This window comes from Anas platyrhynchos, chromosome 3 (genome assembly GCF_047663525.1).
Source record: "Anas platyrhynchos isolate ZD024472 breed Pekin duck chromosome 3, IASCAAS_PekinDuck_T2T, whole genome shotgun sequence".
In the NCBI taxonomy this organism is placed as follows: domain Eukaryota; kingdom Metazoa; phylum Chordata; class Aves; order Anseriformes; family Anatidae; genus Anas; species Anas platyrhynchos.
Window position 1 is genome coordinate 39,808,895 of NC_092589.1, and position 15,925 is coordinate 39,824,819.

The 15,925-nt window shown below is 35.9% G+C and overlaps 1 protein-coding gene across 2 annotated transcripts in view; it reads left to right on the plus strand.

Annotated features, from left to right (window-relative positions):
• Positions 1 to 15,925, plus strand: part of SRBD1 (S1 RNA binding domain 1) — a 127,735-nt gene that overhangs the window by 66,688 nt on the left and 45,122 nt on the right. For both annotated transcript variants that reach the window (XM_027454080.3, XM_027454081.3), the window contains one exon: positions 8,582 to 8,664. In XM_027454080.3, the coding sequence (XP_027309881.3) occupies positions 8,582 to 8,664 (83 nt within the window). The remainder of the gene's footprint in view (positions 1 to 8,581; positions 8,665 to 15,925) is intronic.

Sequence of the window (15,925 nt, forward strand, 5' to 3'; positions counted from 1 at the left end):
GACTGCTCTGGCAGTCTCTTTTTTCACTATTTAAAAAGCAAAATAAATTAACACACTTCATTGCACAGGTTCATAAAAATCATGCAGGTAAACTTGAATGTTAGAATTCTTTAAACGTGGGATGTGCTGGTAAAGAGAGCTATGTCTTTTCAGATATCACTTAAGTATTATCACTTATTAGAACAGATCTCATGCTAAGCCTCCGATTTACTTCTGTACTTGAATGTGATCAAATGAATTTGGTTTTTAAACTGCCCTTCTGTTCTCAGATGGTGAAACAAGAATAACATACTTCATCTAATGCAGCAAATCCAAGAAATGCCCATTTTTCCCCAACCACATAGCTGTGTCACCCAGTTAGCAAAATAATGAATGTAGGTAAAATGCTCCTTAAGATTACTTTTTGAAAAGACTTGGAGTGCTAACAGGGCAAGAATCTGTGTCATGCAGCACGCACAGGTATGATCCAGTATAGAAACTGTTTTGTTTCTAAAGGATGATTTCTGAGAATAAAGAGTCTGGGAGAGCAAAAGGTCACACAGCACAGCTTGCTTTAGCATTGTCAAATCCCATCTGCTTGTCTTCTCTCCACAGGGCAGAACGCATTGGATTATTGTACACTCAAAGTTCAGCAAACCACTTGCACTTTTCCTTGCAAAAGAAAGCCTTATAGGCTTTTGGGGCTTGTTAGGACTTAGAGACTGTCATGCTACAGGGCTTTATTCCCTTGGGTGCTGTTAAAGATAGAGACATACAGTTCAGAGCTGTCATACTGGCCAGCAGATAGAAGGTAAAGATCAGAAAAAATATAATTTCTTTTGACTTTATCTTAAGGAAAGTAAAACAATTTGATGATTAGATGTGTGGGACATAGTGCCTTGATGTCTACTTGAGCTAATTTCTTCATATTCTTAAAAGAGCACTATTCCCCCTTGGCTACTCAGGAAAGAAGGTCATTTTTCAAAAACTTTATTGGACAGAAGTCCTACGGTTAAACCATTCGCGCTGCTTTCTAAGTGGAAGCTTCCTTCTATAGCTAATCACAGAGGATTGGTGCAAGCTCCACAAGTTTTCAGAAAGACATAAAAGAAAGAAAAGTAAACTCAAATTTTTTGTACATTGAAAACATTTCGCATCTGCTACAAAATCTTACCTGTGTAGTTGGGTTGTGTGCAGTTACAGGTGAATAAATTGAAATTGCATTTCAATTTATTATTTCAATTTCTGTATTTCATCAGCTTTATTCTGTAGCATTTAAGAATGAGTTTAATTTTACTGTTGGAAGGGAAGAGATGCAATGGTTAGAAACAAAATGGGTGGTGAAAAGGTCAGGAGGGCTTGTTGCTTCTCTCCCTGTAGGACCCAGTTCCTACCAATGTGCAGAATGAGCAGAAGCTGGTCTAAAGCTTAAAGTAGACTGGGTTGTACTGTTTAAACAGAAGTTATAGTAAATCTGAATAATTTTTAAAAAACATTCCATAACTGCAGATAGTTTGCAAATGATGGGGCCTCTTATAGTTGTGCATGAACACGAGTATCTGCATCAGGTTTTTGAGAAACAGAGAAATGGATTTGAATTAATGGAGAACAGTGGGACAGTGGTGCCAGTGGTGAATGGTTTGTTACACAGTTGTTAGAGATGATTGCTGATTTTTACTTTCTTGTTATTCTAGACAAGAATCTAGCATTTTTCCAATTCATGCAAACTTGATGGCATGCATGAGAGCTGGTATATAGTCATCAGCATCCTGTTAATCTGTGCTGTATTGCCTCTGAAGCAGTAGAATATAGTTGTGGACAGGAGGAATTTGATCTCTTATCTGCAAGACCAAGATCCACTGAGATTCCACAAGGCTTCTGTCTTGTTACAGAATTAAAACAGGAGGTTATTTTGAGGTTGGTGAAAACTCCTCTATTTGGTTGTTTTGGATCAGTATTTCTGCTAAGCTAAGAGGGGTGTGTGTGTGTAGCTTTTAACTGAGCATCATTCTCTGTAGATGTGTTAATGTTTGCACGTGATGTGTAATCTTTGCATAATTTGTGGAAAGATGTGATATTCACTTTGCCTTCTTCTCATGAACCTATTTCTCATATCCCAGATGGGTCTGAGTTCAGCAGATGGACTTTGTCTTTTATTTACAGAGCATAATTTGCTGCATTTCTGAACAGTCTGAAAATGCACCACGAGTTCTGCCTAAAAGCAATCTCCCAAAGCAGCGCATTAGGCCTGGCTCTGGTAAAGGCAGTTGCTATTAGCATAAAAGAGTTAGATTAGAAAATGGTTTATTTCCCTTGCTAGGGATGTAACTATGCATGTGTGTGTCTATGTATTTTTGTTAAAAGGCTTTGCTTCTTTGAAGCCTTGAGCCGGAGGAATGACGAGTACAAGGCTGCTCTTTAATTGGAGGAGGTTTTTGTTTTGCTTTTAATATAGCAGTGCAATTCACCAAAGTTGATGCTCTTACTTACAGGCATAGGAAAGAACATTCTGGTCACTTATGAAAGGTTGCTGACATAAGTGAATAACTCTTGCAAGTACAGAACTTTAAGTAATTTTCACTTTTAGTAGTCATAGTAATCAATGCCATGGTGATGCAATTAAAATTGGGAACAGTGATCTGAAGGAGAAAAGCGTACCGACGATTTCTACCTTTTAAGCTGCGCAGATGGGGAAGGAGTTTTCTGAATTTATACCATCCTGTATGACTAACCCATTTGTAGGGTGGAAAAATTACATAGACTCCAATTAAGTAGTTATATACCTCCCATATAAGGTTGAACTAAAAAACAAAACAAAACAAAAAAACAAAAACACTATTGTCTTGTGATACCATAACTATTAATACTTACAACAGAGGAAAGTGGCTTTTGATAGTGTTTCTAAGAAAAATATTGACTTTAGGAATTTGTACTGTAATATTCACTTGTTGAGGATTTCATCTTCAGATGTATTTCTTAGTTACTTTTAGTATTCAAGCAGTCTCGTTTAAAGATTTTTGTAGTAAGTAAATAGAACATTGTCATTCATTATTTCATTAATCTTAAGCAAATAACAGATTATCAGTTTTATGGAGTTAAAAGTAAACTAAAATGTAACCTTTTTAAAACAAAAACCTGCTCACTTGCCACAGAAGAATTTTGGATGAAATGCAGCTGTTGAGCAGTTGCTTAAAATAAATTGCATACTTTAAACCCACCAAGAAGATATATGAGGATTCAAAACTGTGTCACAATTCCTGACCTACTGAGAAAGAATGCTTAATGAAAAGACTACTGTACGTTTCACTGTATCCTTTGCAAGGAGGGTGAAATTCAGGTCAACAGGATAGAAAGCTTCCAGGACTCAGGAAACCTGAACAATCGATCACTGAGTAAACATTATTGCAGATACTTATGGAGAGTAATTGATCTTGAGCACAATAATAAGCTTTATAAAAGGATTTAAATAAGTTGTAATGTTCCCATATCTACCCTCATATGATATATTCAGAGTAATTACATATGCATTTATAAGTTAGTCTTTGATTACGTTAATACATTATTCTTGTTCAATTGCCATTTACTGTTTCAACTCAGACTTATAAGGTGCAAAGGTTAATTTAAAAATGGAGGTGGAAGAAGAACTTGGATGTTCTCCTAGCATGTCTCAGCTATATTTTCTCTCAAGAACAAAATACTGAGGTTTTATAATAAAAATACAGAATGTTCTTATTTATGACAAAATTGAGGTTGAACTACAATAACCTTGTAGCTTGTGGTTGCCAAATATTTATTTCTTTAAAAGGATAATAATTGTAAAACTACCCACTGCCTTCACATCTTCATATTGTTTTAAAATACAGAACAATTTTCCCATTTGTAAGATAGCTACATTGACATGGTTTGTGATGGGGATGTTTTTATCCTTATATTAAGACCCATTTATGTGTGTGTTTAAAGAGATGCCATCATCGTAAAACTTGGGACTTCTGGCCAAAAATTAGTTGCCTCTTGTAGTGGCAAGCAACATTAGAATACCACTGTAACTAAATATCTATCTATTCATTCATCTATTTATTTATTTTTCTTCTCACACCCACTTCATAGTCATTTCTGGCGCATTTTCATAGTTTCCTTATCTATAGCCATTAAGTTTTCACTTTATGGTATGGCTCTGGAATATAGCACTACAAAAAGAGAAGATTGTAATATATGGTTGTCTTAACCATAAAAATTGGCAAGCTGCCCCCGAAGCAGGCACAGTACTTGAAACTATTTATAATATATTTTTATGGCCTAGTGACAATCTGTGACAAGATTTCTAGCTGTTCCTGCACCTTAAATATTGTGTACATCTGACTTTGGCTGTAACAATTGGTTTACATCTATTCCACTACTGAGGGGAGGCAGGTAGCCTAATTAAGAAGTTAGCACTAATTCTGTATTTAGGGATGGCAGCTGATACTGCCCGTGTGTGTGTATATATATTATATATACATGTATATACACACACACCCTCTAGAGAAACAGTTGGAAGCTGTTATGTTGTTTTTCCCCCCTCGCTGTCAAGAACGGACAGTCTGCAGTCTGAAAAAAAATTTGACTGAAAATTTACCAGTCTTCCAGAGTGGAAACTCTCTCTTTTTTAATCCCTGTGAAAAATTATATTCCTTATTGTAGAAAGTATTAGTAAAAAAAAAAAAAAAAAAAGAAAAAACACCAAATTTAAATGCACAACGTGGATGTGTGAGGAAAATAGTCTTAATTCTAAATTTTTCAGTTTGGAATTGAGAGATTTGATCGTTTAAGACAGGAGTAGTCAGATAATTAAGGATGTTTGCAAGTTCATGAGGGCACATCTGTTCATTAGCCATTAGGAAACAAAACATTTTAATATAACAATGTATTTTCTATGAAGATTAGAGTCTGAGACTGATGTGAGTTGTGCAGGCAACTCTTATGCAAGCTTTTCAGGCGCTGCACTGTTATCACTGGCAGGCAAAAATATTTAAATATCTGAAGGGTTTGTCTTGTCAAATAACCACAGTACAGTCAACTGAGACCACCAAACAGTTAAATTACCTTTCTCACAAAATGACAGAAAAGGTCCTAATGACAAGACAGGATTTCGGCTAATATGCTTTCTTTCACCTTCTTTATTTCTCTTTGTATTTGGAGGTGAAGGTAATCTACATTAAAGCCAGAGGACCACCTAGGCCATCCTGTCCCCTCAAGCTTTTAAATTTTACATGGATTTACTGCATGGCAGCACAATATGTTGCTGTCATTCCAAATATTACAATAATGTTTTGTTCTTAATTGACAACTTGAAGAAGCTTTGCAGCTATCTGGTGTGCAATTCTTGTTTTCTACTAGAAGGACGTCTCATCCTGATGCTAATGCTCTGTTTAATATTGAATAACGTCTTTTCCCATGTTACTTAGACTAGTATATTTTGTGAATGGCATCTCAAAAATTTAATTTGGTTCTGCAGATGATTTTTTGAGAAACCCAATTTTCTGTTTTTTCCCTGCATGCCATCATGGAGCTTTATTTATTTGGTTGTTTGTTAGAAAAAGAGAAGCATACCATGTTAACAGTGGAAGTGAGAGTGCACTGCCAATTTATTTCATCTTTAGTGTTCTAAAAATTAATGATTAATAGCCATTCCTGAAGTGGGCTTTAAAACATACAAGCAATTACCTTTAATAAATATCTGTATTACTGTAATACTTTAATCTGAAAAATGCTTGAAGTCCAGTGATTTAATTTTTATGAGGACAATGTAAGACCATCAGGTTTTACTGTCTGATTTTGCAGTCTGGTCCACAGGGAGCAGACCTTGCATTTCTGCAGAGTCCTCATGATTTCAGCCAGGCTCTGCTTGCATTGCAGGAGTCCAGCCACATGGATCAAATTGCTGGAGTGGAGCCTCAGTGCCCCTTAAAAAGATACGTCTATTGAAGCGTGCTATTAATATAACAAAGAAAAGGTGGGTTTGTCTGTGCAAGAGACAGTGAATGTTCATCTTGAGTCATTGTTGGAGTGAATTTGTGCCTGGAGAGAATCTGTACTTTCTTTAATGTTTTCCCTATTGTGCTGTCTTTTATTTTGAATTTGAAGTGTTCTGGAGTAAAATAGAGGCTTCAGTGGAAATTCAGCAGGTCAGCTGTCCTGCTGGCATGTCTGTAGGAACTGCATCCTTTAAACCATATAACTGACTGCTAATTGATCTTTACGCTTCAATATTGTAACTATTTCCTGTATCATCCAGGAAAGCACTTAACTATCTATGTAACTTTATGCATGCAAAGAGCATTGCTGGCTCCGGTGGGATTACCGCCATGCATCTGTGCTGAAGGGCTTTGCCGGGTCAGGGCCTTCACCTCTGCTGGAAGCCTCGTAGGGATATGACAGCATTGTCAATCTAGCTGTTAGGAAACGAAGAGTCCAAGTTTTACTTCTCATTCAAGGTTCCTTAGAGAAGGTTATGCTTGGAAATTTCCCATAGCAGCCTATCTGTGTAGTTGCCTGATTTTAAAAGATGTAATGAAAGGTGATGTGGACAGTGACATAGTTCTCTCAGTTGTCTAAAATGTATCTTTTGAAACTTTTCTATTAGGTTAAAAAGAAAATTCTGTAAAATGCTCTGTGGTTATTGAGTTTAAGATAACTTACAGCAGATAAATACTGTACACAGAGAGAGACATAAAAGCATTCAGAAGAAATACCTGTACAGTTTTAAATGTTTCCTGTGTTGTATTGATACTACTTTCATTAGTGTTCTGTTCCACTTGTGTTTGTTAGGTGACTGGTGATAGTTACTACTAGTGTTTCAAGGAAATTAATATGACTATTGTAAGAAAAGCATTTCTGTAGTAAGCTTTGTGAGCTATAAAAATTGTACTTGCACTAGTTAGCCTTTTGTGATTTTTGATGAGAAGCCATATGTGATAGCCTTTGAATGCAGAACTTCTCTGCTAGAGAAGCAGGCGTGTCAGATGTCACCAGAGTAGTGCTCTCTGAGCCGAGCTAGCAAACTGCCATCGTCAGCATATGGAAAATAAAAGTATGAAGAGTCTTGCGTGGCAGAGCAGTGAACTTCATGCTAACTATACGTTCACTATTGCAAATCCTTCAAAGTAAATCCTTCGAAGTGAAATCTCTAATGATGTCTTCAGTTGACAAATTTTGCAGTTCTTGTTTGATAATCTTGCATAACTAATAAATAGGCATTAGGTTTACTGTTTTGGCTTCAAGTATCAGTGTTAAGTTGAATCCTTTTCCAAAACACTGTGAAGTCATTAACAATATGCAGTAATAGTAACTGTTGTTCAGATTAGGACCTCAAAGGTTATTAAGGCATTGGAGCTCTTTTCAGACAAGGAATGGCTGAGAGAACTGGGACTGGGGGAAAAAAAAAAAAAAAAAAAAAAAAAAAGAAGGCTTAGAAGGATGTCACTGATGTGTGGAAATACCTGATGGGGTGGAATGAAGAAGGAGACAGACTCTTCTTAGTAGTGACCACTGGCAGGACAGGAGGATGCAAATAGAAACTCAAGAAATTCCATCTGAACACACACACACACACACAAAAAAAAAAAAACAACACTTTTTTACTGTGACAGTGGTAAAACACTGGCACAGGTTACCTGGTGAGGTTGTAGAGTCCCCATCCATGGAGATATTCAGAACCCAGCTGAACACAGTCCTGGGCAACCTGCTCTAACTCACCTTTCTTGAGCAAGGGAGTTAGATGAGATGATCTCAAAAGGTCCTGTTGAATGTAAACAGGTGATTCTGAGTGAAGCTTGTGTATGTGTATATATATTAAAAGAGTAAAGCTCTGTAAAACTTATATTTTTCAATAAAACATTTTATATATGTTTTTAATTGTGTATGATACAATCATATCCTCATGTAATTTATGTCTTGTTTTATATATATATAAAAAAAACGGTGAGATACTTCCAGTTTTCCAATTTAAAGATTATGTATCGTTGACGAAACCACCAAATGTATATACACTCTTATTCCTGACTTCTATCTGTTCTGTCTCTTGATATCCTTTAAAAATGAACTTAAAGGTAAAATAAACTTTAGAAAAAGCATCTTGGTGTGCCTAATGCCACCTGTGGGTGTGGTTTTGAAGGTAATAGCTTTCAAAGAGCCACAGCCATCTTCTGTCCCATCCCCATTTCTGTCATTCTTAGTACAAATGCACAAATGATACATATCTGTGATTTAAGGTTGAAGATTATAATTTTAAGTGCTAAGTATGCATTTTAATATAGAGATGAGGGAGAAATTTTTCTGTACACGGTTGTGTTTACTAGCTCTGTGGCCTGAGTAAATGATTCTAATGTGATTACAGTACGAAATCTTCTTAAGTCTTTGCATTAATTTTTCAATTAAAAAGTTTGATTAATGTACATTTCATCTCTTGTCTAACAGAGAAAAAAGATTATAATATAAAGTGATAATTTCAAAGTTAAAAAAAAGTTAAATTTGTAGAAGGCTGAAAAGAATAGCAAAGCCACTTATATAATTGTGATTTTTTTTTCAGATAAAACAATATTTTTCTTCTAATTCTATTTTTCAGTTTCCATAGCTAGACGTGTACAAGACCCATTAGCTGAGCTAGTGAAAATTGAGCCCAAACACATAGGAGTTGGAATGTATCAGGTAAGGTAATATGTATCATTTAATCTCAGTAATCCATCATGATATAGAGCAACATCAAAATGCTTTTTTTGTAATTAAGTGCCAACTAACCTCCTTTAACAGATATTGGTAGAATTGGTAGAATGGTAGTAAATGCCTTTGAAAAAGTCATAGAATGCCTCCTTTCTAATCTCTAGTTTTAACGATTGTGATTGAGACTCAGAAATGGCTGTAGCCAGATTTATAGTCTATTAAAAACATCAGATCAGACAGGTAACCTGATCTGTAAAGCCTTCTTTTATTTTTTTTATTTTTTTTGCATTGTTACAGCAATGAGGTTTTAGCTCTTTGTGTAAAATACAATGAGATATTGATCCTCCATTTAGAAGCCATTAATTTGTGCTATTAGGTGCATTCCTTCTTAGAAGTTTGTAATAAAGCATTTGTTTTGAAGTTTTGCATTTACTAAAGTTCGACTGGAAAATGTTTGGTAGCTTTTCTGTATGTTTTTGTAGGTGGATTCTGGGAAATAACATCTACCTTCAAAATGTGTTTAGGAAGGGAATGGTATTGAGAAGTGGTATATAACACATGTTTATTTTGTAGCATTTTGACATCCGTACAGGGAAGTGTTTATGCAAGTGCTTAATACCCACCAAATAGAGATGGGGTTGGGGGGGGGGGGAAGGAAAAAATATCATGTGCTTTTGTCTTTATTTTTGAGACTATGGAATGTAAGTAAATTTGTAAGGCTGGAACAGAAATAAAAAGCACAGAAGTGTTTGGATCTGTACTTTCAGGTAACCGTGTGAGAGTTAATGGGGTAGAATGCAATTAGCAGACTACAATAATCTACTTCCACTGCTAAAGGTGGTGTGACAAATTTCAAAAAAGTGTGTATCCTGGATTATTGCATTTTTATGTTTTAGAAAGAACTGTGGCCAACATTTTAGTTGGTAAAGGTAGCAGGCAGCACTGGTTTTGCAAGTTGTACTTGTGTTGCCGCAGAGTACGTTATATGTATTAGTGTTCCTAATTGCAGAACTTAGCAGTAAAACTAACTTATGTAATTAATCTTTCAGTATGAACTATACCACAGTTTTTGAAGAAAATTATCTTGAAAGACTGAAATATTGTAGAGTTGTTTAACTTACATATCTCTATTTCAGTAAAAGCGGGCTTAATGATGACTGCTAAAATCAGGGTAGTAATTTGTCAAAAAAAGATTCAGTCTAAAACACACTTGATTTTCTTAGTGATGGAGACGCACTGCTTTTATTTATAAAATTAGCAGCAGTAACAACAATGAAAAGTGATATAGAATTTTGTTGGTCTTTGTTTTAAGGAATAAAAGTTTAAAAAGAATCTTGAAATGCTATGTCCTAGTCACAGCCCTTCGAGTAGAAGTTAGGTATTTTTAAACTAAATTTTAATCAATATCAAAATGGAATACCTTTACTATTTGAAGTATACTGTTGATTACTATGTGTAATTTGCCTTACTTGGCCAGAAGGTATTGATTTAGATGTACACTATCTGCTGTGGCCCATGTACATGTTACAGAGAAGCATATGTCGAAAGCTAAAAGGCATAGAGTTGGTAGTTGGTTTGGGGAGCATGATATCAGGTAGATATTGCAATGACCATATTGCAGCTGTTCATTACAGCCTCAGTGGCTGTACTTGGTACAGGCTAACAGGGTAAGTACCAACTCAGGAAATTGAGCCTGGTCAGTTGCGATTTGTGTTAACTTACTTTAGATGACAAAAAAAAAAAAAAGAATGAAGTTTGTACTTCACCACCTGATTTCATTCTCCTTTCAAGTTATGATTCTGAGTTTGTGCAGTACCAAGAAAATCTGTTTTGTCAGAGAAAAATAAACAGGCCCCCAATCTCCTAACAGGTACTTCCTTTAACAAAGAGAAGCACCACCTGATTTATTAGGGTCTCTCACAGACTAAAATTCCAGTTGCCTAAAGGTCCTTGTTTTCTTTTATCTTTATCTCATTAGGAAAATCGTTCTTTCCTCCCAGACAAGAACCTAGCCAAAATTAATTTATCACCTTCAGTTCATATTAGTATGATTTCTTCTGTAGTTGAACATGAGGATGATGCTCAAGCTCTGCCTGATGCAGAATATGTTTGCCTTGTCACCTCCCAGTGGCAGTTCAAAGCTTAATTCATATCAGGAAAGTAGTTAGTGGCTCAATACATTATTACACTGCAAACTGAATTTTTGGCTGATGAATCACCACTGTAATTGTAATGTGCTTGGATGATGTAGATAAGAGCTGAGAACAAAGCTGCTTCACAAAGGTTGTGGTTAGGGAATTGAATTCCAGAGCAAAGAAAATGGATTAAAAAGAAAAAGAATCGGGCAGGGGAGGGGGGGAATGTTTCCTCTCAAACAGAAAACCAGCTTTTCATATGAGAATAAACCAACACTGGCATAAACATTCTGTTCACTATTCTATATCAAAGACAAATAACTTTAGGTTATAGGGGAATTAAATTAATAAAACTTTAAAAAGTCAAAGCTTGAATCTGCATTATAAGGCAGAGAAGGGAAGAAGAATGCGAAGGGACAAGGTTAAGTTTGGCTTGTTCTTGGCTTTTGGTTTGATGTGCAGAATTCCTGGATGCTAGAAAAATAGTAACCTCAGCAGGGAAAATACACATCATGGTGATGGGAGCTCCGCCTTACCTGTAGTCTAGGAACGCAACGTATGGTATGTGTTGAAGGGTCAGGATTTTTAACAAGTCATGTCAAATACTAAAAAATGTGCTATGTTTGATCTTGAAAACGCAACATGCTATTTGGTTTTTCTAGGTTTTGGAGTGCAAAAATCTCTCTGTAATACATTTTTGAATGCATTAACATATTTGCTATTTAACACATTTGGAAAATTAACATCCTGAAAGGATGTAAGTCATAATGTATGCAGCTTTATAACCTCTGAAGTGCTTGATTCCAGATGTAGCTGAAACGTTTTTGTCAAAAGAAATAAAATTTGTGACTGGTACTCTTAAGCAATGGCTCCTTCAGGAGAAAAAAAAAATGTTGAGCTAATTCTTATTTAAGTTTCTTAAGCTAATTCTTATTTATGTTGCTGGAGGATCCTGACCAAAAGGGTTTCATAAAGGCTAATTGGAATACCTAATAATATGAGTTGAAAATTTGGAAATGCCTATTCAATTCCTTCTTGTCCTTCTTCCTCACCAAGTTCCTCTCATTTCTGAGTTGTATCAGCTTTGCATTTGATTAACTATAGGACATTTTATTATTTCAGCTAAAATTTGATAGGCATTTTAGTTGTGTTTATTCCCTCCCCCCCCCCCCCCCCCCCCCCCCAAGAAAAAAAAAGGTTGCTTTGTGTTAAATGACAACACAAATTTAGAGAAAACACAATCAGATATGCATCCTCCTTATTAAATCTGATTGTATCTTAATTATGTTTCAAATATTAATTTCAAATTAGTATTTGAAAATTATTAATTAATCATTTCAAATTTTACTACTTTTCTAAGCCCCCATCATGAAAATTGATGAATGATGAATTCATGATCATGAAACTTGAGGCAAACTGACTGTACATTTAATAGTTTCATGCTTAATCATATTGGAGATATTTGGGAGGCAAACTATAGCAAGGCTTTAAAATATGGGAATTGAAGGAACTTCTAGGGTATCTCTTAAGTCCAAGAGTAAGGTGAGTTTGGTCAGCCTGACACAACTGTAGGCTGAACAACTCTATGCATTATTTCCATTTGCTGTCATTCCCGCAAGAAAAGATGACTTGTCCCTTGCGTTGCAGGTATTTGTCAGCCCATTTTTAGAAAACCCCAGCAAAGGTGACTGGGTAGCTTTATTTGTTAAGTCATTCTGAGGCTTAACAAACTTAATCATTGGATATATTTCTTTATTATCTAATTCAATATTCTGGATAAATTAAATATTGTTGTCTTGTTTCTCTAACAGAGGAAACTTGAAAATTAAATTTTTAATAGGAAATTGCTAATTACAAAAAACCTGTGAAGTAGCTGGTGAGCACAAACAATTGTCGTAGTCTGAACATCGGCCATCACAAAGAATTGATATGCAGTTTAAGAAAAGCTTCATCATTGTTTTTCTGTAAAATACATACAGAGTTTTTAATGATAATACAAAAGAGACGTATCCTGTTTGTGTCTGGTTTTGATTATAAATCCTTTGCATATTATGCTGTTATTGAATAACATGGAGCGAAGCACTGGAGCTGGCTGCTCCTTCAATCAGATATGTACGTTTTTTGCTGACTATTTAAGAACTTTATTATTCTTCTTTATTTTTTGATTAATTGGCCCATAGTGTATTTGAGTTGTTAGGTGTATTACTTGGATAGCATAGGAGAATCACTCATGTATGATGTGAGAGCACGATGACATACGATGTGCAAGAGAGTAGTTTTTTTAATCTCTGAGGTGTGATTGTCAAAGCAACTTTAAACTTGAGCTTGCTTTATTAAGCTTATTAAAACAAATTTGTGTTGGTTTGCAATTTAGGTTTTTGTGATTAAGAAAACGGGATGCCTTATTTATTAGGTGAACAGTGCTTTATATTGTGTGATTCATGTAGCTCCTGTGGAAAACTCCGTTCAGTAGGAATGTTGTTTGCTGGTCTGAACTGCAGATTTCAGGTTTCAACACCAGGTTGAACAGCCTGTCTACAAAATGCTTTAGCATTCTTTCTATATTACTGTGCTGAATTTATACATGCATTTAGGCACAGAACTGGATCTCCTGTGATATACTGGCAGTTCTGAGCTTGCTTATATTGTTTTTTGTGTGTGTGTGTGGTTTTTTTTTTTTTGTACTTTAACTGGAATGGTGCATAGAAAACTTTGCATAAACAGTAGGTGTCTAAGGATACCAATGTTCAGTTTTGTATATGTCACTTATTAAGGGTGGTCTGATTACTGTGACGTGATTAATATCACACCTTTTTGACAGCATATGACAACTGTTTTATTACAAATGTACTTCAAGTTGAAAATCATTAACATGAAATGTTATGTTGGTGGATTGGAGTCTATCTGCTACAGTAGGGTAGGTACGACGAGAGAAACTGGCTACTGGTACTAAAGAATCTCCTAAACAACATAGACTAAAGGATATGTTGCCAGTATTGTTTTAAAAAAATAAAATACAATCACCCAGAATTTGTCCAGTTACTTCCTCTCTATTAGGTCTCATCTCTGAACAAATTCACTGGGACTCGAAAGACAGGCAAATGGGATAGTATTTCACAAGAATGCTCTTAGCTCTATTTCTCAATAAAGGAAACTTTAATCTCTTTCCTGAACCTCTAGTCTCCTGCAAAGAAGACTATTGTTATGTGTTTTTTTTTTTTCTCCTGCATAGAAAATAGAGTTGCTTGCTCTGAAACTTGAGGAAAAAGGAGAGGAGTACACCTCCAAGTTTTAAGGTGTACAAAATTTTTTTGAGGGACAGGGTGTGGTGGTTTTCCCCATAAAGTCTCATTAAAAGCAGGCAAAAATGTGTCTTGGCAGTAGGGAAAAGGTGTGCAAAGTAATTGGATAGGTAGGCTGGTGAATATGACTGTGCTTAATTCCGGAATTCTAACACACAGGAAATTATGGAAACCTTTTGTTAGGATTACTTATCCAGTTAGGTTTTGCAGACCATCAATTTGCTGGCTGCAGATTCTCTTAATTATAGTGTAGTAGTGTTAAAGTCTTAGCTTTGAGAGGAAACCAAAGAAAAATCATACCTGTTCGTGCCCAACACTGTTTTTAGGTGAATAATGCACTTTTCATTTTGAAGAGTAAAGTCCTGTGAACCAAGCTGTCACAGGTCTTTGGGAAGAAAATCTTTGCAGACAGCTTTGTCAGGAAGAGACAGGCAGTAACGGTAATGGTTTTCGGATGCTTCCTCACCCCATGAAATGAAGTAGATTCTTTTCTAAGTAAGTTACACCTCTGTTGGATTTGCATAATTTAAACCTATCTTCGGCAACAGTTTTGCTGCCTGCGGAATATGGTTTATATCCTGGAACTTGGCAGAGTCTCTTTGGTTGGGGCTAGTTGTTCTCTGTCAGGCAAATAGCACAGCAGTAGCACAATAATGTTTAGCTAGGCTGTTGTGGCCAGTTACAGTGAAGGAAAAATAAAAAGGAATATAGAAAGAAAACGGCATGTATGTTATTAATGATTTTGTAATTGCTGTCATCTCCAAGGAAACATGCCAGTTGAGTGAGGTGAGATACTGTCCCTTTAAGGAAATGAAGGAAAATTGTGCTTGTGTATTTACAAAGAGTGCAAGAGCACAGCAGTATCACTGCATCTGCACATGTCACTCATGGAGCTGCCAATGGACTGCATCTATTTTTCACTGCTGTCACAAAAATGCATGCTAGAGAGCATTTGAAAACTGTCAGAGATGTTCCTTTTGTAAGCAACCTGAACAGCAGGTAAATTTTAGATGTTAATGCTAATAATGTCCCTCTTGTGTTGCTGCTATTTATTATTGGAGAGTCTGTATCTGCATATGTGTATTTGTATAGAGCTTCTGAGATTTTAACAGAAGTAGGAAAGTTTTTGGAAGAAATGTTGATATATGGAGGTGGAATAATCAAAGCATGTTGATAGGAAACAGCTGTTTGACAGATTTACCCTCACTTGTCAGTTAGTTTCTGATTGCTTAATTACCAATTCTGTTAGCAGAACGTACTTAGGAAGTTTTTTTTGTCACCATATGAAAACAGGCTTGGTGGAAACTATCTCATGTGATTTGTGCTCGAATTGGATTAGAATTATATATGCTATAGTCCCGTCCCCCCCCCCAAAAAAAAAAAAAAAGGGGGCAAGAAAAAAAAAAGGCATACAGGTTGTTTACTGCCACAGAAGAAGTAGGTAGGAGCTCCTGGGCAAAATTCCTCAGGTATAGTGTACCCTCTGTGCAAACCTGTGTAATATTTCAGATTGAATTGCTTTTCTGTAAGTGCATTTGGGCAGAGCTAGTTCAAACACAGGCTAGATGCGTTATGAGCCAACAGGGCAGATTTAAACTCCTCCGAGACACTATTCTGATGCGGAAGCCAAGTGGCAAGAGGAGCAAAATGTGAGTTGCAAGGCTGCGATCTGGCAAATCACCTCAGTGTAGCTCTTTGCATCCATTTGGAAATACTTAATTGACTAAAAGCTGGGTGATAAAGCCTGTATTTCCAAAAGTACCTTGACCGAACACTTTCCTAAATGCGTGAAACGCTAGTGGGTTTCCTGTT